The 24,026-nt window shown below is 53.7% G+C and overlaps 1 protein-coding gene across 3 annotated transcripts in view; it reads right to left on the minus strand.

Moving 5' to 3' along the window:
• The window catches only part of CDH23 (cadherin related 23), a 372,185-nt gene that overhangs the window by 157,332 nt on the left and 190,827 nt on the right, over positions 1–24,026 (minus strand). For 2 of the 3 annotated variants that reach the window (XM_063101657.1, XM_063101655.1), the window contains exons 11-12: positions 4,599–4,748; positions 3,984–4,142 (exon numbers count right to left, since the gene is read on the minus strand). In XM_063101657.1, the coding sequence (XP_062957727.1) occupies positions 3,984–4,142; positions 4,599–4,748 (309 nt within the window). Of the gene's footprint in view, positions 1–3,983; positions 4,143–4,598; positions 4,749–6,719; positions 6,726–24,026 lie in introns of all 3 variants that reach the window. The other variant, XM_063101656.1, reaches the window with a different exon arrangement.

Below are 24,026 nucleotides of genomic sequence, written 5' to 3' on the forward strand. Positions count from 1 at the left end.
TGTGCGTATATTGTATACACATACCCCTGAGTGAGCATAGTTGCAAACACATGTACATGCGCAAGCACACAAAAGCATACCTGCATACACCCCCCCCCACAAGCACACCTCACATGCCCACACACAAATACACATGTGTGGGTGCACACCCGCCCCTGCACAGCCCTCCCCTGTGTGGTCACCCCTCAGAGGCCGGGCTCCTGATGACATTCATCCTGCATCCTCCCTCCTTCCAGGAAGCCTTTCCTTTTCTTTTCTTTTTTTGTGGCTGGCCAGCATGGGGATCCAAACCCGTGATCTTGGTGTTACAAGGCTGTGCCCAGGAAGCCTTCCCTAATGAAGACAACTCTGGGCTGTCTTGGGACTCCTGCTTCCCTGAACAAAGTGCTCAAATCTCCATGACCCAGTCTCATCCTCAATGAAAAAGCTCACATAGCTCTGACCCCTGAATGGCTTGAGACCCAGAGAGGTGGAAATTTGCCCAGTGGTGCCAGAGGTTCTTGAGGGTCCAGAGTGTCACCCAAGGACACATGCCTGGAGCAACTCTGTGGCCTGTCCCCTGGGTACTGCAGATTACTTTCCATCTCCTCTCTACCCTTAGCTCTGAACACAGCTGAAAGGGCAAGTCTCAGTGTTCCAACACAGAAGTTTCTGGATGGGCAGCCCCGTGGTCAAGAGCTTGTGGCTTGGGATGGGGAACCTTAGTAGGAATCCCAGTTCAGTTACTTACTAGCCCTGAGTCCCTGAGCAAGTTACTTAAACTCCTGAGCCTGTTTCCTTATCTGTAAAGTTAGAATGACAACATCTACCTAACATGTTGGAAGTAATGCACATAAAGAACATGGTTACAGTTAGTACTTAATAATGACAGCTGTTATAGCAGTAGTAGTAGCAGCTGTAGTAGAAATAGTAATAGTAGTATCAGTTCTCAGAAGTCATCTCAGCCATCCCCTGCCGCTAAGCACAAGTGCCCCAGGCACTAAGTCTGGAAGGGACCACAGGTGCATGTTAATCTCTCTTCTCTGATTTACCACTGAGTTGCTAAGAAAGAAGCAGCTTCTGCCCTACTCACTCAAGTCCACCAGAGCAGAGTTGGGGCACAAGGTTAAGGCTTTGAACTCTAGGTCCCCACTCTTTCCCCCCCACCAGTAGAAACTCATTTTGCTGTAACTGGGGGCTCTAAGGCCCTGAAAACCTGGGCTGGGGGGAGGCCAGAGAGCAGGGAGGTGAGGTCTGACTTCTCCACTCCAGCCGGGATGCCCAGGCTGGTGGCGACAGCCCCTCCTATTCCAGCTTGCCCACCCCACTGTTAAACTGCTACCTTCCCCCAGGACAGGTGACCAGCCACAGAAGCAGGGCCATGCTGGGGAGGGCGGCAGGAGAGGCTCTGCTCCAGCCTCACAGCAGGCTCTGCTCCAGCCTGCAGTGTAAATTAAAACATTTTCCTTTTCTTCATAATTTTTTTCTTGACACAACTGCCCATGAAACATTTTAATAACATTCCAGAAAAGGTCAGAGAGAAGGAATTTCACAGTCCCTGAGCAGGCAGCTGTAACTTCAGCCCCTCTTGTGGCAAAAGAGGTGGAGAGATCGGGCTGACCCTGGCTCTGAGTGGAGAATGGCAGGGTGCGGGGAGGCAGGGCAGGGTGGTGTGGGTGCTGAGGCTGGGAAATTTGCTCTGGAAGCACGCTGGGGAGATGGGGAGATGATGGGGTGGGGTAGGGGAGGGGTGGGGGTCATCCAGGATGTGTTCACATCCTCTTTACAGCAACCTGGGGAGATAGCATGCCCATTGTGCAGATGAGGAAATAATGGCTTAGAGTGATGTAGACAGACCAGCAGGCAGCAAAGGCAGGGAGACCAGGGCCCACACTGTCTCCCTGTAGGTCCTGAACTCCTGAAGACACACAGTCCTGCTGTGAGAGCTTATTGTTGGGTGAAACAGCCTCTCGTATCTTCAGAGTTCCACAAACCCTGGGAGTGGGGGGTTGAGCAGGAGGTGGGTAAGGCTTGGACAAAGGAACCCAGGGACTGCAGCTGGCTGGGTCTGTCATCCCTGGGCAGAGACCCCTAGCAGCCACAGAGGAGGCTGAGCTCATCTGCCAAATACGTGGAGGGGGCCTGGGAGAGGGACCAGAGGTGGGTCAGGTGGGTACACAGCAGGTACAGGGTCTGCTCCAGCTCTGGATAAAACCTGGTCCATGGGGCTTGGCTCACATCCACCAGAACCTGCTCCCCAGTCGAGCCCCAGACTGTATCGGGCCCGACACACCTGTCCTTGGCGCCACCAGCCAAGGGATGTCCCTTGTCACGCTTCATAACTTATCCTTGCTCTGTAGGTTCCCCCCATCCCTTCCCTGGGGCCATGGGAACTTTGGACTGCAAAGTGAGAAACTCTGTCCCCAGCAAGAATGCCTGGAAGGAATGCCCTGGTACCCACCAAGCCTGGACCTATCACTAAGATTCTCTGCCATATGGTCCCAGACCTGTGGGGATGGGGCCTCCACTTACCGTGAGGCCCCTGAAGCACAGGCTACTTGATGCCCTTCACCCTGACATTCAAAGGTGGGTGGTGGGATGAAGACTCTCTCTTTGAGTCTAGAAGGCCAGAGCCTCTGGCACTTGCTCTCTGGCTGGGCCCAAGAGGCTGGAGGACGGTCCAGGGAGCCTCTAGTACCTTGTGACTTATTGCAGGGAGCACCTTGGTGAAAGCTGGGGGAGCCACAGGCTGGGGAGGCAGGGGTGGAGAAAACAGATGCAGCAGACTTTATTGTTTGCGTCCAACGGTCTGTTGGAAATATTGATAACTGTCAGATGGGAAGGGCTCGGGGCCCCAGTGCAGTTTCATACCATCTGTCTGTAGAGTAAACACACTTTGCAGCGAGGCCTGATATCAGCAGGCAGTGTCTCTGCTTGGTGTGGGGATGCAGCAAGAAATGGAAGCAAGGACTCGGGGCCTCCAGTGGGCAGGGAGGGGGCAGCAGTGAGTTCCACTGTGTGCACTTATTGAGCACCTACTATGGGCAAGACCCCAAGCTTGTGTAGCAATGTCTACCACTTTGATCTGTTCAGCATCCAATCCCCTTTCTTCTTACAATAGAAGTCCTATCCCCATTTTCAGCCTATATAATGTGAATGGGGCCGACCCCAACCCCTGGCTCTACTAGGGGAAGTATAACCCATCCCTGGCATATCAGAATCCCCATGATTGGTTTCAAGACGGCCCAACAAGCTGGGTCAAGGAGAATCAGCTCTGGGACTTTTGCTGGAACTATTGAAAAGAATTTTTTTCCTCGCTAGAGCTGATAAATTGGTAAGAAGTAAGCCTAGAAGGGCTGGGCCTCTTTCTGTCAATACAAGAAGGCAGAGCCCAGTGCTGGAGACCAATTCCTGCTCAATTGAGTGCCTGGATGCAGCTATGCCTGAAATTACTTATACTTTGAGTTACATGAGCTGATCCTTTTTGCTTGAACCACTTAAGGGTTTCTGTCCCTTACAACCAAGAATATGAACTAATACAGATGGACACTTGGAGGGGCACCTTGTCAAAGGGCAAGTCCCAGCCAAGGGCAGCTGGGCATGCCCAAGTACCCTCAAGGAGCTCATTCTTCCTTAGTGCCAGTGCTTGCATAGGGAGGGTGGCCCTCCTCAGAGATGGCTGGCACCTGTCCCACCAATTAGAGGAGGCTTCCTGGGCTCCCGGCCCTCAGGCTCAGTCCCTCTCAGGGAAAAGGCAGAAAACCAAAGTGTGCTTGGCCCAATCTCATCCTACCCCAGGCTGGCCTCTTTTCCATGTTGCAGCCCCAGCCAAGGGAACTTCATCATACAGAGTCCAGAAGCTTTAATACACCAACAAACACAGCCTCTGGGGGCTTGGGGGCACCCCATTCCCGGACTGCCCAGATCCTCGGGAATACCTCTGGCCGCCTCACCATGGTCTGCCCTCAAGAGCTCAGTGGCCCTGCAGAACAGTGGGGACTTACCAGGACTGTCAGCACAGAGGTCCCCACAGTGACGTTCTCGTACAGGCTGACGTTGTACAGTGGCTGGCTGAAGATGGGCCTGTTGTCATTCTCGTTGATGAGAGTGATCTTCACTTTGGCATAGCCCACATGGTCGGGCACACTCTCATTGGCAAAGAGCTGGGTGTGCAGAGTGGGGGCCCGGGTAAGCTCCCACATGTTCCCAGAGCCCTCATCCCCGCAAGTCTTCCTTGGGTGTTTGCCAGTCCCATCCCACAGCACCTGTTCAAGTCCTTGCCCATCCCAGCTGTGTGCTCTACAGGGCTACGGGTGGCCGCTGATTCTGCTGGGAGGGAGGGGCCAATGGGCTGGGCTGACAGGAGACAGGCAGCTCCTGATGGGGCTTCTGAGGCTGGGATAGGGCCCCGTAAAATTCCACTCAATTCCTGGGCATATCCTCGTGCTCCTTGGAAAGGGGAGGCTGTCCAGCCCCTGCCATCTCTCAGTGGGCTTCTCTGAGTCAGATCCACAAGGGAAAATGGGGGGAGGTGGAAGGTGGGATTTTAGGTGTTGCCCTCCCAACTTCCTGCCCTGAAATTCCCCCACTTGGCCCACGGGTATGGCGAGGGGCCTTACGTCGAAGTCGTAGCGGTCCACGGTCTCATAGTCCAGGGGGATGGCCACACGGATGCGAATGTCCGCTTTCCCTTGGACGGAGGTGGGGGAGATGATGAAGTGGTGGGAGTTGTTCCCCACCAGGTACACCTCGAACATGCTGTTCAGGCCCTGCTCAAGGAGGGAGAGGAAACCAGTCAGAAAGGGCGCAGGAGGCTGAGGCTGGAGCCTGAATGGAGGCGCGGAGGGCACTGAGGGCCAGTGGGGAGCTGCTTTGGTGGGGTCCCTGCCCCGCAGCGGCCCTGGCCTCCCCTGAGTGATCCTGGCCTAGCTGCCGGACCCCACCTCCAGCCCAGGTCTAGGCCCCCTGGAAGTCTCCTCTGGCTGTTTTTGACTTCATCATCCTGTCAATGCCCACAACATCCCCTCCAGGTGGTTTGGTTTGTCTTTCATCTCCTGCTCCCTTTCTCTGCCTCAGGGACCCCAACTCAGGGAGCGGGGACCTGCCAGCCACAAGACCCAGTGGGGAGATGGAGGAAAGAAGAGGGAGTGGAGGGAACAGGGCAGTGAAGAGGCCACTGGACAGGAGAGGACACGCGGGATGAAGCAGTTGCTGCGTCCCCTTCCTTCCCTGGAACGTGCCGGGCAGGAGAACACTAGTTAGCTTATACAAGGAATGGGAATAAGCTGGAAGACTGAGAGGCAAAGTTCCCCTCCCGATGAGTGTACCCACGCGGTGGCCAGCCCTGCAGTGCACGGTGGCCACACGCTTCGAGGGTTCTACATGTCCCAGTGGCCCAAGTCCATGGTTCCAGGGGTGAGGGAGCCTCCCATTAGTTCAGAAGTTTCTGATTGTTCTAACCAGGGCTGTGGCTCATATGCCAGAGCCCCTCCTATGCCACCTCGTGACATCTCCCTGTTACTGACGTCCCAGGTCAGGAGGAGACGCCATCGCTGAAGGTGGGAGATGTGACTTATTCAACCCCTGCAATCTGGCCTGCTCAGAAAGTGGTTCAACTTCCTTTTCCTGCCCGCATGGGGGAGTGGGGGGGAATTATCCACAAACTCCCCTCCAACTGGGTGGCTGGCCTGTGGTTTGTAAACAGTCATGAGGCTCCTCCTGGCCCTGCTGCAGGTGGCCAGTAGGTTACCACCCTGGGCGCTCAGTGCCAGGAGAGCAGTCCTCTTGCTCATTGTGAATAACGCCCCCCCTCCAACCCCCAGCCCAGTGCCCAGCACAGCCCCCGTCTGAATGGGCCCTTTTCTGTTGAACCTGTGGCTGGCAAAGGAGGCATGCCCTCTATTCTTGGTTGCCCAGGGGACTTTGAGGGGCTCCCTTCCGGAGCCTGCTCCTGGTGAGAGGGGCAGCCAGGCAGCCCCAGCCCCCAAAGCCCTTATATGGTCCAAGGGAATGGTCCCTGGGAGGCTGGTTCCTACCCCATCCAGGACAGGGCACGCGGCCAGGAAGTAGCTCCTGCAGTGCAGACTGAGCCTCCACAAGATTCTTAGGCCCTGGAGTTGCCGCACAAGTGTGTGAATATAGTGTGGAATGAATGCATGTTAATATCTACCCACCAGTCTCTGGAGCTTTTTTCCATTTTACTAAATTGGCAAAACAAGGACAATTATTGCATTTAGATTTTTCTTGGAGTACAAGGCAGGCCTGGGCCCTGTCGCTGGTCCAGAGGGTTTGAACAGGGAGGCGGGAGCTGAGCTCCGTTAGCTCTCTCCTACCAATTCTGGGGTCCAGGCAAGTACTGGAGGCTCCAGAGTCCCCAGTCCAGAGTGGCTCCCTGTGGATTGTGAGAGCAACCCTCCTCTGGACCTCTTGGGCTGTGGAGTTTCTAGTTCTCCCTGGCGTGGAATCCATCCCGTCAGATGGAGGGGACCAATTAAATGCCTGAAGGGGCACTAATAGCCAAAGCTGGCAGAGTGTGACAGCTTTAAACAGGTGACACCAACACCTCTCCCTCCCCCTGAACCTCAGATCCTCAACCACAAGACCTGGAGGCCTGGGAGTAGGGGCAGGCTGAGCTGCGCCCGTGCCAGGGCAGAGCAATGCCCTCTGTGAAGCCCCCTCGCCATGATGCCCACCACGACTCCTCCCCAAGCCCAGCCCCTGCCCTTGCGAGGCTCACTTACCAAGTTCTGTCAGTGGGAGGCGGTCAGTCAAAGGATATGGAGACAGAGAGAAGGAGCCGGAGAGGTATGGAGAGGAGGAAGGAACCAGAGAGAAAAGACGGTGAGATCCTGGGTCAGGGTAGGAAGGGGGGCCCAAGACGGACCCCAAGACCACACCCTGCTGTACAGGAGCAGCCCCCACTGGCCTCTGATGGGCCACAGCTTCTGGGTCCTGAGAAGGGGTGTATGTGTGTGCGTGTGCAGTGGGGAGTGGAGATGAGGAGGGACAAGCGTGGGGCCCAGGAGGAGGTACAAGGGCACAAAGGCTGAGGAGGTCAGAGAAGGGGCCAGGGTCCCATCTCCCTGATCTCTCTCAGCTCTCACCCAGATGGCCACAAGGGTGGGCTGGGTGGAAGGTGCCATGTACCCATATCCTACTCCCAAGAGTCTGGATAAAATCCTTTCAGGAAACAGCTACAAGCGTTGTATGTTTTTATTTTCCTAACATAAAAAATTTCAGAAACATTATAAGCAGAGACATGGAAAAATTTCCAATAGTTCAGAAGTATAAAGGGCACAGAACATGTCTTCTTCTCTACATAGAACCTTCTACATAGGCAACCACCATGCCCCATTCTTGGGTCTCTTTCCCCAGGAAATCCAAGTATATATGTCATCATATATACTTGCCTCCCTCTTTGACATAAACAGTAGCATGCTCTACACATGGCTCTGTGTCAGGTTTTTTCACTTAACACCATGCCTTGACAATTGCTCCGTAACTGTACATACAGATGATGATGTTAATGACAGTAACACTATAGCACACATTTATTGAGCACCCACCCTTTGCCAGTCACTGTTCTAAGCACTTTACAAGCACCAAGTACGTGCCTTGTGTTTTCTTAATGGCTGCAGAGTGCTTTCATCACCTGATTACAGTCCCCTCTGTGGTTATTCTGGAATTTCGGAAGCCCCTTGAGGCCTCAGACCATGCCTTGGGCAGTGTAAATTCCCCATCAGATGCACAGTTGGTGCTCAGGAAATGATTGGGCTTCAGCAGCTCTTCTTCACAGGTTACTCTGTGCTATCCTCTCCCCATGGACCTTAGGGTGGAGATGAAGACCCCTCCAGTGGAAATGGAGCTCAGAGAGGTTGAGTGAGCCACCCAAAGCTGCAAAGGGAGCTGGTGCTGAGTGAGAGATGAACCCAGGCCCAACTCCCAGGCCAGTGCACCTTCCCACAACCCCACACTGCCTCCCAGGCAGGAAGTGGGGTTCAGGTCTCATGTGGGTGTTCCTCAACTGCAGCCTGGTTGGTGCACAGCGTGAAGTCCACAATATTAGTCACCAGAGCAAATTGAGACAGCAAAACCGATCACTCCGGGGCTGAGTCTAAGGTGAGGCCAAGTAGGATAGGTTGCCCCAGGATGGGGAGTTTTGAACTGGTGTTAGGAACAAAGGAAGGTGTTGTTTTTTCACTCTTTTGGACTAGCAGAGAAGGGATTCCAGGTAGAGGAGAGCCTTTAAGCAGAGTTCTCAGTTCTTAGCACATCTCAGAATTACCTGGAGGGTCTTTTAAACTGCAGAATGCGGCCCTCTCCCATCCCCTCCCTCCCCCGGGAAATTCTGATTCTGTAGGTCTGGGCTGGTGCCTATGACTCTGCATTTCTAACCAAGTTCCAGGTCATGCTGATGCTGATCTGAGACCACCCTTTGGGAGCTACTGGCCTAAGCAAAGACATGGAGTGGGGAATGAATAATTAATGCCTTATTATTACTTGCAAAAGGAAGCTTGCAAGATTGTTGGGATAGAGAGAGGCTTGGGGAACCTCCCTGAGTCCCATGCAGGCACCATCCCAAGGACTTCCGCATTGTTTCCAGAAGCAACGGGGAGCCACTCTAAATTCTGAAGCAGGGGGAGACGGGGGCCAAAAGAGGAAGGCAACCGTGGCAGTCGTGTGTGAGTCACACTGGTGCTGCCCTTCTCACCCTGGAGGCACATCAGAATTGCCAGTGGAGCTCTAAAAAGAAATGCAGATGCCCAGGGCCTCTGTGTCAGAATCTCTGGGTGGGGTCCCAGCAGCTGCATTTTTTCCGCACTCCCCAGGGAACCATGTGCATAGCCAGGGTTGGGAAGACCTCAGTGGGGCAGGGAGAGCAGCTTGGAGACACCACAGGGGTCCAGAAGGAGTAAGCAGGAGAGAGGCACACAGAGATGGTTCTCCACCAGCCACACACCACAATCACCTGCGAGCTTTAAAAGACGCCATGCCTCGGCTGCACCCTGCACCGTAGACCAAAGAAACCAGACTGGGGGAGAGGGTGGAAACAGGAATCAGGATTCTGTAAAGCTCTCCAGGTTATTCATTCCAACATGCACCCAAGGAGCATAGGGTAGAAAGGTGGTTCTCTAAGTGTGGTACTGGGCCAGCAGTACCCAGGAGCTGGTTAGAAATGCAAATTTGGGGGCCATGCCCAGATCTACCGAATGAGAGGTGGGGCCCAGCTGTTTGACAAGTCCTCCAGCTATTCTGATGTACGCTCGCTCGTGTTTGAGAACCACTGGGACAAAGCAATGCCAGGGAAGGAGCAAGTCTGAGAAGGGAGAAAAATCAACTTGCAAGATCTGGTGGATGAGCAAGACAAGGCAGAGTGAGAACCATGGGGGCTGGGGCTCGGGCTGCACCAACCAGGTGCAGGCTGCGGTCAGCAACGAGGGACTGAAGGGTGCCTGGGAGGATGGTGTGAGCTTGGGGGAGGTTCAGGGTAAGTACCTGGTGAGGCAGGAGCACCCAGAGGTGACAAGCGCATGGGAAGCTTCCCAGCCCCTTTAGGAGAGCACTCTGGTCTCAGTGAATGAGACCTGTTCCCTCCTCCTCTACCTGCTGCCAGTGCTGGGAGTTCACTCAGGCCTGACACTGCAGTTATCAGGACCCCCAGCGTCATCTTCTGACCAAGAGTCCTCAGAAGCTCAGCCTGCTCCTTCTAGAACCTGCCCAGAGGGTCAGTTCCCTCTGACTTGTGGCTGTGGGCCCTCGGGATGGGTGTGTGGGAGGGAGGTATTCACTCGGCTCGCTAAGTTGGTTCAAAACCCCTATTCACTGCAGCCCTCGTCTGGGAGCCTTTATAACACCAGCTTCCATTTGTCAAACCCCAACTGTGAGCTTCATACTTTAACCAGAATCTTCACATTAGCCCAATGACATCAGCCTCATTTCCTCCCTTTTCTGGAGGAGGAAACTGAAGCCAGAGAGGGTCACTATTCAAGCCCAGGATTGGAACTCGGGCCTGCCCTCCCTCCTGCGGAGTCTGAGCTCTTAACCACCACTGTCCTGGTCCTCCCACTGCAGAACCCTGCTCTGAATGCAATGCCAAGAGCTGGCATAAGAGAGCACTGGTGTCCCCCTACCCGTGCCACAAGTGGGGTATGTCCCCTTCCCACGGGGGCAGGCGCCTCACCCAGGTCAGCGAGCGCAGCCCGGGCTGGTGGCAGGTGTGGAGCTCCTCCCTGCTCTGTTGTCTCCTCCCTTGTCCTACTGAGGGGCAAGAGGAGGTGGGAGGTGCTCTTGGAGCTGTTGAGAGGCGATTTTGTTGGGAAGGGAGATAAAGAGGAACATCAAAAGGAGCCCCAGTGCGTGTGGAGAGGAGCTGGCTGGATTAAACTCTCCTCCAGCTGGGAGAGGCGATGAGAAGGCTGATAGGCGGCAGCCACCGTCCTTAGCAAGCGCACGGGCTGGGGAGCCGGCGGCTGCCTGCAGGGAGGCCAGGCTGGCTCCGGCTCCGCTGTATTTATTTACTGGAAGAGGGAGGGACACGCGAAATCTCTCCGCGGCTCCTGCACTTTGCTTCTGGTGACTGCAGCCTTGCCGCCCCCCACAGAGGGCAGCGCCTTATCAGCCGCCTGCCAGAAGGGGCTGCCTCCCGCACCCCGCAGCTCCCCACGCCTTCCCCCTCCCCGCCTCCCACTCCTGGAGGTGGAGGGGTGGTCCGGAGGGCGGTCAGAGCAGGCACTGCCCCTGCCAGCTCGTTTCTAGTCTCTTTGCGCTCCCAGAGCCAGCAGACCCGAGCCTGTCCCAGTGGGTCCCCTGGCTCAGTGCATTGACCGGGTGTTGTTAATCTATTTATTGAGAGTTTATTATGTGCCGGGCCCTCTACAAACATCAGCTCCTTAAACGCTCACAGGCACCCAGGCGGGAGGGTCTGGGGCTGTATTTCCATTACTTAACAACCGGCACACAGGGCCTTTCCCTGTCCTGGAGATGCCATTCAAGTTGGTACTGGCTGTTGGGTAGGGTGGGGGTGGCCTGACTTTTCGCCTTGTGTGGCTTCCCTCTGCAGATGGCCTGGTCTCTCAAAGGGAGGAAGGCCTGACCTGCCCTCCAGTCTCCCTCCCTGAACACAAGGCCTGCAGATCTGGCTCTCCTGGCTCACCCCATCTTAAGGCTGCCCTGCTGTTGGTGACACCCATGCACCCTCTCTCTCTGCAGTCAGTCAGAGTAGCACCTGGGTTAGTGACCCCGTGGTGTGGTGCAGTGGAAAGAGAGCACATGCAAAATTGGGGAACAGGCTTGGTCACATCCCAGCTGTATGACCTTGGGCAACTCGCCTCCCCTCCTGGAGCCTCAGTTTCTTCATCTGTGAAGTGGGTACAGTAAACCATCCCTCACAGGATTAAATGAACGCGTCGTTTTTTGGCCCCATGATGTTTTGTGAACATGTGGATTGTGTTTTCTTCCCTAAGACAGGAGAGTCCCTGATGGCAGGGGCCTTGCGTGTTCTTTCCTTTGTACCTCAGATGCTAGGGGACCCTCACCGCACTCTCTGAAGTACAACCTGCCCCTGGAGGGGAGCTTAAATCCTCTCAACAGAAGAGGAAGGACCAGGATCATGCGAATGCAGGGTGGACTAGGAAGGATGGCAAAGTCCAAGGCCATCTTTATGTCGGTGTGGTGGGGAAAGAGAGAGAAGGGCCAGTGTCCTCATGAGGCACCGAGGGAGCCCTGCGGGCTGGTGGACATCCTGAGCCCACGCTGGGAATGGGGTTGGGGACCTGGAACAGGGGAGGAACCCTAGTGTCAGTGCCACCCTCACAAAAAACCTGCCCAGAGCTCAGGCCTGCCAGGGAAGAGCCCCCAGGACCCAAGATTCCAGACTGTGAATCTCTAAACCCTAGTGGTGGTTAAAAGGACAACTTTTGGAGGCAGACCTGAGCCCAGACTCCGGCATGGCCCTTTTCAGTTGCATGATGTTTGCACAAATGATTTTACCTCTTTGAGCCTCAATTTCCTCATCTGCAAAATGGGAAGAATGAAGCCTTGATAGGGCTAGATAGGGCTATTGTGGGTGAGCTGCAAAATCCTGGTCCAGTGCCTGGAACAGAATAAGTGCTCAATAAAGGAGAGCTATTCTTCTTGCTCTAGAAGGGGTGTGGGTGGGGGAGGGGCTGATTTCTAGACCTTGGCTGGGAATGAGAGGGGCAGGCAGAGAAGGGCAGAAGCTCGGGTGTGTGCAGGGCGGGAGGGACCCGCCATCACCTTCTAGGCGGGAGTCGTGGGCCTCCCTTCCTCCACACTGTGCTTTCTGTTGGTCTGATCCATGCTATTGAGTGGCAGAAAATCAAAGGCCACTGAAGAAGTGTTCTTTATCACTTTGTCCATCCTTCCATTTCTGTAACCCCGATCAGACAGGCCTCTGTTCACCCCCTTCACTCAAAGCTTGCTGCTTTTCCCTCTGGCCCCTGCACCTAAGGGGGGCACCAAGTTTCTCTGCCCCTGCCGGGCTCCGCGGGCAGCTGCCCCAGGTTCACTCCTCTCAGGCTGACTGCTGCAATGTCAGAGTCCAGACGGCAATGGAAGGAGCCTTGCTGAGGTCCCTGTCTCCAGCTCCCCAACTCCACCTCAACCCCAGGGTCCCAGCAGAGCCCATGTCACATGGTTAGTAGCTCAGTCCTGCTGTCTCTTTATCTTCTACATTCCAGGCTTGTCTGGCCACCAGTGGCTCAGAGCCTCCGTTTCTCTACCCTGGGAGACTGGGCCGCCTCTCAGGCCTGCATCAGGATGAAGCGTGCTCATTTCAGCCCCTCCTCTCACCCACACCCCCTGTCCAAGCTCCTCTGTGGTCTGGGACCTTGAGCAGCATGGGCCTGAGGTCAGGAATCTGTTTTTTCTGGAGCTGTCATGCATTGCTGTGCAACTGGGGAAGGCCCTTTTTTCTTCTGGGCCTCAGTTTCCTGATCTGAAAATGGGAAGGTTGGACTGGGCGATTCTCTAAGTGCTCATTAACACCCACTGTGCTCTTTCCAATTACTTTCCACTCCTCCAGCCCAAGATCTCTCTCCTTTTCCTCCACTTCTCTCTCCTTGCCTCCCTGTTCCTCCTTTGTCTCTTTTTCTTTTCCTATCTCTCCTTATTTCCTCTCCTTTGCTATAGATGAATATGACCCCCCCCCAATTCATATGTTGAAACCCTAACCCCCAAGGAAGTGGGGCCTTGGAAGGGGATTAATGCCCTTATATAAGGGACTCCAGAGCAACTCTTGCCCCTTCTGCCATGTGGGGACACAGTGAGAAGACGGCATCTAGGAATCAGAAGGCAGGTCTTCACCAGACCCAAATCTGCCGGCCTTGATCTTGGACTTCCCAGTCTACAGAACGGAGAGAAATATGTTTCTGTTGCTTGTAAGCCACCCAGTCCATGGTAGTTTGTGACACAAGCTAAGCTGACGAGGACATCCTCTCTCCCCTCTCTCCTCTTTCTTGCCTTCTTCTATCCCTCTTCTCCCTTTCTCCCCCTCTTTTCCCCTCTCGCCTTGCTCTTTTCTATTTCTCCCTCTCTCCCTTCTGTCTCGGCCCCTCCTCTGTCCCTTCTTTCCCTTCGCTGTCTCTGCCAGCCTCTCCCTCCTCTCCCAGGTTATCAGCTGGATTCCACACACGCCTGCACAGACGGGATCAATCCGAGGTTGCCTTGCCTTCAGCTTATCTCTGCTCCAAATGATTGATTTTCCCTCTTTAAGAGTAATTTGCTGGTGAATTCCATGTATTGCAAAAACCCCTGTGAAATCTAATTCAATCCGACTGGCAGCTGGCACTTTGGGGGGAGAATACTAGAGAGCCGTCACTTTCATCGCAGATGTGTGTATTATCCACCTAGAGAAGACGGCTCAGGGCCGGCAGGTGCTCCTCACCTGCACGTGCATACCTCCCCGTCCTCCCTTCAGAAGGATCTCGTCAGTCAGCCCTGAAGCCAGTTCCTGCTCCTCTGGGAAATAAATCATAGTGTGCACTGGGTACTTGCATGAAGGCAAATGAGAGATGGGTGCTTTTGAATCCTCTTTTCCTAATTTGCAGCCCACTGCCTCGATGCACTCCGGGAATCTCACACTTCTGAAGCCCGGCGACACCTGACCTACATCTGTCTCCTTGTGCTGCCTTCCTCTCCTATTCCTGCGCATGTCCCAACTCCCATGGTCCCAGCCAAGTCCATGTCACACAGCTGGTATCTCAGCCCAGCTGTCTTCTGCATTCCAGGCTTGTCTGGTCAAACCACAGTTTCTCCGCTCTGGCAGTGGGTCACCTCTCAGGGCTGCATCGGAGATGATGGGGCACTGCCCCTAGGTGACCAGCTGTCCTAGTTTTCTTGGGGCTGAGGGGGATCCCAGGATGTGGAACTTAAAGCACTAAAACCTGGACAGTCGCAGGCAAATGGGGACAGCTGGTACCCAACTCTGCAAGCCCAGCAGGGGGCAGTTGGCACTACTGCCCAGGTGTGGAGGGGGTATAGCTATGGGATCAGCACTCAGTGTGGAAAGTGAGGAGTTCTGAGCATCTCATTTCAACCACACTGGCCCCAGTTTCCTACAGGGGCTCCTCAAAGGCTGCTCTGACTTCAGGGGCTCACCCCTCATGCAGCACATACACAGAGGGTGGTCCTCTGCCAGCAAGGATGGGTGCACGGCTGACAAATGGCTCTCGCCCAGCCTTGGTGACCAATGCTTGGGGTGGGTCCTGTTTGTGGGTTATAGGTGACACCTGTGTCCAAAGAATACAGCAAAACTAACTACCCACCATCAGAGCAGGAACCAACCAGTCTGGCCTCATTCCTGTGTCTCCCACAAATAGCCATTTCTGGTGGGATTCAAATCTTTGGGATGTCCTGGACCTTTAGGGACCAGAGCAATCAGCCCAGTGGGTAGTAAGTGAAAAGAAGTGGCCTTGGGGGCTTGCCAGGAGGGCTGGGCTCCTCTTATTAGTGCCTGTGTGCATGGCCAAAGGGCAAGCTTTATGTGGAAGACCGAAGGGCCACAGAGACCTTTCCAGCCCCAGAGACACAGTGGTGCTGCTACAGTCACCTGGACTATTGATTCCTGTGCAAAGGACAGAGAAGGCCATGTAGGATTTATAAGACCTGCCCAAGCTCTTAATTCCAAGACACCATGCTCCACCTCCCCAACCCCCCATGGTCCCAGGGGAGCCAGGCCATGTCCCCTTCTTCCCTCCCTTCCTCTCTCCATTACGGGACCCTGTTTGGAAGGCACCTGCCTCACGTGAAAAGCTCAAAGATTCCTTCATTGTGGCAAACCCCCCAGCATAGGTGGCCATGTTTCTTACTTAAAGACCTGCCATTCTGATCAGAATCTGCCAATGCGAACCTCACCCCTATATCTGGCCTCAACCCCTTCCCTCACTCTGCTGGCAAACTCTGTACCTGCGTTTGGCTGGGGTTAGAGCTGTGGGCTAAAGTGGGGGTGTAAGCATTCTCAGAGATGCAAGAAGAGTCCAGAATGCAGGTAAACACAGTATGCATCCCAGTCTGCCCCAAGCCCAGAATTGTTCTGCCCTCCTTCTGGGGCCCCTTCTGGGAAGGCTCATGTGGCCTCAGGAGCGGGACCTCAGGCAGAGGACAGCCCCCTGGCCTTGTTGGTATCCAGCCCTCTGCTTTCTGGCCGGGCCCTCTAAGGGCCTCCAGACAAGGAGCAGGGAGGTGCAGGGTGCAGAGCTGAGAGCTGGTTCTATTTACCACGCCAAAACTATTTCCCTGTTCCCACAGAGAGAAAAATGTGTGGCAACGCAAAGGAATCTAAATGCCTATGGACATCAGGAGGGGGACACTGCAGCTGCTAATCACACCGCTTTGTATTCCATTGCCTCTCCTCCAAGAGCCAGTCCATCTTCCCCACAACTCTGGGTGGCAGAGAGGGGTAGAGGGGGCAGGAGAGGAGGAGAGAGCCTCGGAGCCGACCTGTTTTGTGACTGCAGGAAAATTGTTTGCCCTCTCTGGGCTGCCTTTCAAAATGAGGGATCCCATTGCCATAGGAGGCCCTAGAGTAGAGCTCAAGACTACTTAGGGCCATGAACTCAGTGTCCTGGGATCCTGGGAGTCAAGAGGGTGTGGGTGATTTCATCTCTGTCCCCTTCCTACCCTCTGCAGGAGACAGCTGCCCAGCCTGGGGTCCCTGTCCCCCTGAACAGAGATACCACAAATGCCCTAAGGAATGGGTCCTGGGCTGGGACAGGCAGAGGGGTGATATGCCTGGTGACAGCCATGCATGTCACTCAGCTGCCCCTGGGCACAGCTGCCCAAACCTGCCCTACTCAACACATCCCATAACTTCCAAGGCACATGTGTGTTGGCCATACTGTAGCTATGGTTGAATGGACAAAGGGATAAACATGCGAATGAATGAGCTGCATGTGTGTTTACCCATGAATGTGTGGGTATGAGGAAAAAATCTAAGATAGCGACAGACACAGGGAGGAAGGGTGGGTGGGAAGGAGGGAGGAGAGAGAGGGGGTCAGTTTCAAAGACAGACTGGCAGACAGAGAATTGAGACTGGGAGGGAGAGCAGGCAAGGGCGCGTGGAGAGCACTCAGGTGAGGATCTGAGCCGAGGTAAAGACAAACCAGGAGGCCTGGCCACTGCCCATCAGGGTGGTGGCAGCTCCCGTGGTCTTTTCCTCCATCTAGACCCTCCCCCAGCCTGGCCTTTTGAGCCACAGTCACTCCCATTGCTGGGACTCCAAACCCCAGCCTTTCCCACAGACCCCACATCCAAGGAGGCCTGACCCCTGGCCCCGTCCCCACCCATCTGTGCTCTCTGCCGTCACCATCAGTCACTATCCCCATTCCCCATGTGTCCAGATTAATCAGCCTAAAGCACAGCCCTGAGGATATCACTCACACTCAAGGACTGTCTATGGCTCCCGATGGCCTGCTTTATTAGGTTCAAACTCATGGCGGCAAGCAAGGACCTCCAGCCTCCCTTCCTGGTAGTATAGGAGGGTGCGAATTACATGCTCGCTGATTTAATGACTCGAGAGGAGGGCGCTGTCCTAGTCTAAAAGTCCACCAGTGGTGCTGTTTATGCTGGTACCCCTCAGGTCATCCTTTCAGGGGGTATGTGGGGAGGTCCTCAACAATTTATAATTTAGTTTCTTAATTAGCATGCAGTAAAATGGACACTTTTGGTATACAGTTCTACAAATTTTAATACATATATATACTCTTGTTACCCACACCCACTCAGGACACAGAACAGCTCCATCACACCCCAAAACTCCCGTGTCCTATCTCTTTACAATCACCCCTCTCCCACCCCTAACAACCACTGACCTGTTGCTGTAATTTTATCTTTCTGAGAAAGTCATGGAATCACGTAGTACATAGCACGTGAAACTCACTCAGCACAATGCCTTTGAGAGTCTCCTGATTCTCACTTCACCTTAGGGATCTGCTTATTTAAGCACAGTCCCGTCCCCCTAGGACTAGTTAGCATATCTGTACAGACCCACAGAGCTAAGGAAGGGATGTCCTGTTTCCCTCTAAGAAGGTTAGCCACCCACTGGGCCAGAGGAGGGCTTTGGAGTTGGCGGGAGGAGAGGAGCAAGTGGATTAAAAAGAAAAAAGCAAGTCTGGTAGGCCTGCTTCCTAAATGTTAGCAGGTGTGGACATTCCCTAATGAGGGCAATTGAAACAGTCATTACGCTGCAAGCAGGAAAGTAAACACAGATACGTGTGCTAATCTGCGACTACGGATGGATGTTCGGAAGGCTGCCTCCCCCATCTTCTGAGTCCTGTCCCTGTTCCTGCTAACCCCACCCCCGCCTTCCCCTCAACCATTCTCCTGGCCTTTGATCCTCCCTCCTGGTCCGCCTCCATCTCCCTCAGGGGCGGCTCTGCCCGGCCCCACCCTCCCCTCTGCTCCAGCCACACCCCTTTCCCAGGTGAGCCCAGTTAGACCCGACACTTTAAACACAGCCCAATGGTGGCAACACTCTCACTGCCATCTCCAGCCCGGGTCCACAGAGCGGTGGCTGGAGCCACTGTGGGGGCTCCCGAGAGCCCACTGTTAGATTTCTAAGGCCCACGAGGGCAAGTTGAGGTCATGTTGGTAGCTCGAGCTCTGCCATGGAGAAGTATATACACGGCAGAGATCACAAATGTGACAAGTCAGGATCCACACCCCGGAGCCACTTGCTGGACACGCACCAGCACAGCCCATCTTCCTTCTCAGTGTTTCCATCTGGATGTCTAACAAGCACGTCAGACGTAGCATGTTGAAAGCTAACTACGGATGCCATCATCCCTCACCAGATCGACCGCTTTGCCATAGCAGGAAGTAAGAACTCTATTTTCTAGCTGCTCAGGCCAAACACCTCGAGCAGACATTCCTAACTGCCCCCTCTCCATCAGCAAATTCTGACTCTCCCTTCAAAGCAGATTCTGCAGCTGACCACTCTCACCCCTCCACAGCCCCTTGCTGGCCCCAGCGCCACCATGTCACATCTGGGTTACCGCCCTCACCTCCTAGTGGTGGCCCCTGCCCTTCACTGTCTGCTCACCCGCCCCCACCCCCGGCAGCCAAGGCATGCTCTTTAAGACAATTTCCAAAAATTGAGGTAGAGGCTGGCTGGTTAGCTCAGTTGGTTAGAGTGCCGTGTTATAACACCAAGGTCAAGGGTTCAGATCCCCTTACCAGCCAGCCAGCCACAAAAAGAAAAAAAAAAAAAAATTGAGGTTAAAGTCACATAACATAAGTCACCATGTTAACCATTTTAATGTGTACGATTCAGTGGTTTTTACTATATAGGTTGTGCAACCACTAACTCTATCTAGTTCCAAAACATTTTCATCACCCCAGAATGAAGCACTGTATCCATTAAGCAATCGCGCCCCATTCCCCTACCCCCAGCAGCCAAAAATCCACTTTCTGTCTCTATGGATTTGCCTCTTCATGTAAATAGACTCACACGACGGCCTTGTGTGGCTGGCTTCTCCCGCTTAGCATGGTGTTTTCTAGGGTCATCCACGTTGCAGTGTGTGCCAACACTTCATTCCTATAATGGCTGAGTTCTAGTCCAGTGGGTGGACGTACCACATTTCGTTTCTGCCTTCAGCAGTGGATGGACATCTGGGTTGTTTCCACAGAGCGTCCTTTTGAAACCTCAATCACATCGCGTCACTCCCTGCTCACGGTCCCAGGCAGCTTCCTGTCTCGTTCCTGTGAGCATGGAGCCCTGACCACGGCCGCCTCTCTGATCTCCACCCCCTGCCGCGGGCCCCTCGCTCTCCCTGCCTCAGAGCCACCGCATGTGCTCGTCCCATTGCCTGGAATGCTCTTCCTCCAGATGCCCATAGGGCTGGCCCCCTCACTTCACCACGGCCTCTCCTCAAGAGTCATCAGAGAGGCTTCCGCTGACCCCCCCGAGTCTCCCCCTACCCCCCAACCCAGCTTTCTTTGCCTCCATGCCTCTATTGCCACCCGTCGCAGTATGTACTTGTTTCTCAAGTCCTCCACCACCGGAACGTTAGCTCCCAAGGCTGGACTTTGTCAGTTGGGTTTGCTGCTGAAAGGGACCTAGAATAGCATCTGGCACTTAGTAGGTGACCAAGGAATGAACCGGTGCGCACCTCCCACTCAGTGCGAGAGTTCCTCTGGGGCATCTGACTTCTTCCTGCCCCAGGTATGTGGCACCTGCTACCTGCTTGCTTAGCCAGACATCGGGTGTCTTTTGCTGTGCTGTGTGACCTCCATAAGAGGTTTCCTCTTTAAACCTAGTTTTGCTCATATGCAAAGAGCAGAGACATTGTCTGCCTGTTGGCACTAGCACTTGTCAGAACCAAGGAGGGGAAAACGAGATGGGGGATTGGGGGCGGATAGTGAGAAATTCATAAGGGGCCACAAAAAATGATCACATTGTGCAATGTTGAGTGTACTGATTATCCAGAAGTGACCATCACATATTGACACAGGTATTGATACTCAATGCCGTATGCCACAGACATGTAAAATAAATTATGTTTTAATTAAAAAAAAAATTTAAAAAAGGGGGGAAACATGCTCTGCACCTTCCAACCCAGGATGGAAACATATGACAACTTGGATGTTGAAAATTTCTTCTCACTCTCAACTCCTTTTTAATGAGGGAGAAACTGAGGCCTGGAGAGGGAGAAGGGAGAGTCTACCCTAAACCTTTACGGACAGAGCAGTAACACATCCATGACAACTTGCCCTTCGGTCCCCGCCTGCCCCCGCCCTGCTCCCCCCTCCCCTCTCCGGGGACAGGGTTAGCAGGAGCCAAGGAGAGCAGAACTGGGTGCAGACTCTGGGGAGCAGGCTCCTGCCCTCCTTGGTGGCCCATCCTCACCACGGCTGCCCAGAGGGCCTCTGCGGCTCCTGTTACTTGTTGATTAGGATATTTCACAGCCCATGATCACGGTGATGGCATGAGACACACAAGCATAACTCCCAGATGAGCTGTGCTTACCCCTACCCTGCAAGATAAGGGGATGAACCAGACCCACCATCTATTACTGTCAGGGGTCTGGCGGGGGGTGGCGAATGGGTGTGCGGGGGCGTGGGAGGAAGCAACCATGATCTAGGGTGAAACTGGGCTCACCGGTGCCCACACTGAAGGGGCATCATGGAGGGCATGAACTAGCTGTGAGGCGATGGAGAGAGGAAGAAGGAGAAATGGCAGAGTTTGCTAGCTCCGCTTCTGATTTGGGTGGGGGTCTTCAGGAAGACCAGCCACTGCCTTTAAGGAGCGCGACTCTGCAGATAAAATGATTCCCACTTCCCGTGATGACAGTCCTGCTCACGAGTGTGGGTGGGTGGTGATGGGCGTGGAGAAGAAGACCACCAGGGAGGCAGGAGGAAGGGAGCAATTCCCCAAATCCAGCATGAAAGACGACCCCCAGCCACTGGAGGGGGCTTGGGCTGGGAGGCTGAGGAAGGGAGGGGGTGAGGGGTGGGCACTGGCACTATAGCCACCAAATAGGCCTTGCTTCACACCCTGCCAGGGCTATGGGGTCTGGTGTAAATAGCATGCTAATTAGATTTAGGGATGAGACTAAATTGGGAGGTGTCTGAATCACCGCAGAGGACACCCTCTGGTCCTCAGGGCAGTTGGAGCTTAGCATGCTGGGAGGAATCACACCACAGGATGCAGCCACGGCCAGAAAAATCCTAATCATCATCATCATCATAAGAGCCTCAGCGAAGGCAACTGGGGAGAAATTAATGGGAAAAAGTGCAGACAGGCAGAGGGGGCTGTCCTGCTCCCTCCTTCCCGTCCAGAACGGCTTTGCTTTGAAGTCAACAGGCATTTTCCTAGAGAGCCTAAATCTTGGGGAAGGAACCCTGTAAATGTGAGCTGAAGCTGTGAGCCAACAGGTCTTGCAAGAAGTCTTGCAAATGGACCCCTGCACACTACCAGGGCCAAGGGTCAGGAGACAAAGTTGCAGAGAGATGGTCACCTAGTTAGCAGGAACTTGAGCCTTTTTGAAATAAAAGCAGCCAGGATGGGACCCCTTGGTTGCCCCTGGGCAAGAGCCCTCACCCCTCCCTTCACTCCTGTACTTCACTAGTGCGATCACAAGCTGCGTGAGAGGCACAGAGTGTCAGCAGCATTCCACCCACTTCCTTTACAGCTCTGGGGGGAGACGGGTGGGGGACTCAGTGGGCGGTGGGCAATTTCCAGCCAGATCCCAGTTACTCCCTAGCGATGGGAAAAAACGATCTGGATAATGGGATGATCATACATCCATGAGAGTGCAAAACCCTAAGTCTGCCCCATGGGATGATGGCAGCCTGCCCTCCCTCTCTCCCCCACCTCTCTTCACTGCTTCTAGAATTTGGTTTCTACTTCGAATTGCTTAAGAAAATGGAGTTCTGTGCCCTGGTACCATGAGCAGGTAGGGGAATTTAGAGCAGCTGCCATTACTCTCTGGGCCGGCAAGGATGTATATTGACTGTGTCTCTACCAGCACGTAGATGCTGGGGTACAGAATTCTGGGGTCCTGTTGAACAGTGGCCTGGAGGGTCCCGAACTGGAAAATGGACCCTCAGCTGAACCTGTGACATGGAGCAATGTGTTTCCTCCCTGCTCCCACCCCTCCCCACCCCACATGGGTGTGCAGCTAAGGATGCCAACTCTAAGAACCAGCGGAATGTTGGCCTTGCAGCAAAAGCTGGAGGAAGAAACTAGGCGGAAGTGTTGCAGTTAGTGAGGACAGAGATTAAGGAGGGGTTTTCATCTTTTTGTGCCATAGGCCCCTCTGACAGTCCAGTGAAGCCCACGGACCCTCTTCTCAGGATGTTTTTAATTGCACAAAATAAAATACATGGGACCACAAAGTCGACTAATTATTTTGAAATACAGTTATCAAAGTATTTTAAAAGGATGTTATATGTGCTTTGAAATGCATTAAGCAATGAGATTTAGTGGCAGGTCTATCATATGCTGTAATTTCAAAGTAGTGATGAGTGTAAGTGGTACTTTGAGATTCCTGTGACATCTGTAACATGATATGAAAATATCTCAGATTTTTCCTGGGATCAAAGTCACAGGTACTGTTAATATTACTGTGGTCTGTCTCTATATTCATAATTAAAGGGAATGCTAAAGTTCAGTGAGAAGTTAGTGAGAATAAAGATGCAGATTTTTCTCCACCCAGGGTCATGGGTGCCTGAGGGGGAGGGGAGTTGGTGGACCCCAGTTCCCTGCTGGGTTAAGAACTCCTGGGCTGAAAGGAAGCCTGAGAGACGCCCCCCAGAGAAGCCTGCAGCCCCCGAACACAACCTTTGTAGAGCTGCATGGGGAGGGGCCAGAGAAACTGCAGCCTGGACAAACCAGCTAACGGGAATGAATGCAAAAATAAATTTAAATAAATACAAGGTTGCGGGCTATGGCTCCCTGACAGGCCTGGAACACATGTGGAATGGAAAATGAGGGTGATGGAAAGACGGAGATTAGCAGGAGAACAGGAACAATCTCCCCTCTTGTTCTCCCCGCTCCCCGTCGCTGCCCCGCTCACACACAACTAAACCCAGCATTCTGGAATACAGCTTTTTCTCCCTGTCGTTTGCTTCTTTTATTTATTTATTCGGTGATGTTTTCTCCTTGGGGAGGTGGGTAATTCTCTGTATTTTTTTTATGCCCCTCAAACAAATGAATCGTGTCATCTCCTGCCTGACCCAGAATTAGCTCCTGCCAGATGTGTCCCCATCCACCTCTGTGCTGCAGGCCCCCCGCCCCCACCCCTCCCTCCTCGCCCTTCCCAGGAGCCATGCTGGAGGTGGGAGGACCCACCCGCTTGGGGAGATCACATCTTATAGACGGTGGCCCAGTGGGTCCCAAACCCTGCAACTGAATTCTCAACCTGTAATCCCAAGGGACCCCCAGAGGTGACCCCAGGGGTGATTCATGCCAGAGGAGGCTTGCTTTCCACCCACATGCACGGAGGCTCTCCCATCTTTTTAAGGCCCCATTCTGAGTCATTTCTCATACTTCATAGCTCTGACTATCTTAGACGTAGCTCACTCATGTCTAAGCTGATGCTTAAGCTCTTCTTCTCTGCAGAGACGGGGGAGTGAAAATCATCAGGGTTTGGGACACTGAGATGGGAGAGAATGGGGGGCCCCACAGCACATGCGAAAAGCACAGGAGGAGAGTTCAAGTCCAGGCTCTGTGACCCCCTAGTTGTGTGACCTCGGGCAAGCCCCTGAACCCCTCTGAGCCTTGACCTTCTCTCTGAAAAGGGCAAAGCAATATCATATCGCCCAGGGCTGGGGGTAATAACAATAATGGTTAATGTGTAAGGAGTGCTTTTTATGCTCCAGGCACTGTTCTGCACACACATATGAACTCGTTTAATCCTCAGAATAGCTCCGTGAGGTAGGTACTATTATTGTCTCTATTTTGCAGATAAGAAAACAGAATCAGAGGATAATAAGTCCCCCAAGTTCACACAGATCAAAAGTGGTAGAGCCAGGATTTAAACCTAGGCAGTCTGGCTTCCAAGCCCTTTAACCACTCCAGCTGTCTCTCT

Source organism: Cynocephalus volans, chromosome 7 (assembly GCF_027409185.1).
Source record: "Cynocephalus volans isolate mCynVol1 chromosome 7, mCynVol1.pri, whole genome shotgun sequence".
Classification (NCBI taxonomy): domain Eukaryota; kingdom Metazoa; phylum Chordata; class Mammalia; order Dermoptera; family Cynocephalidae; genus Cynocephalus; species Cynocephalus volans.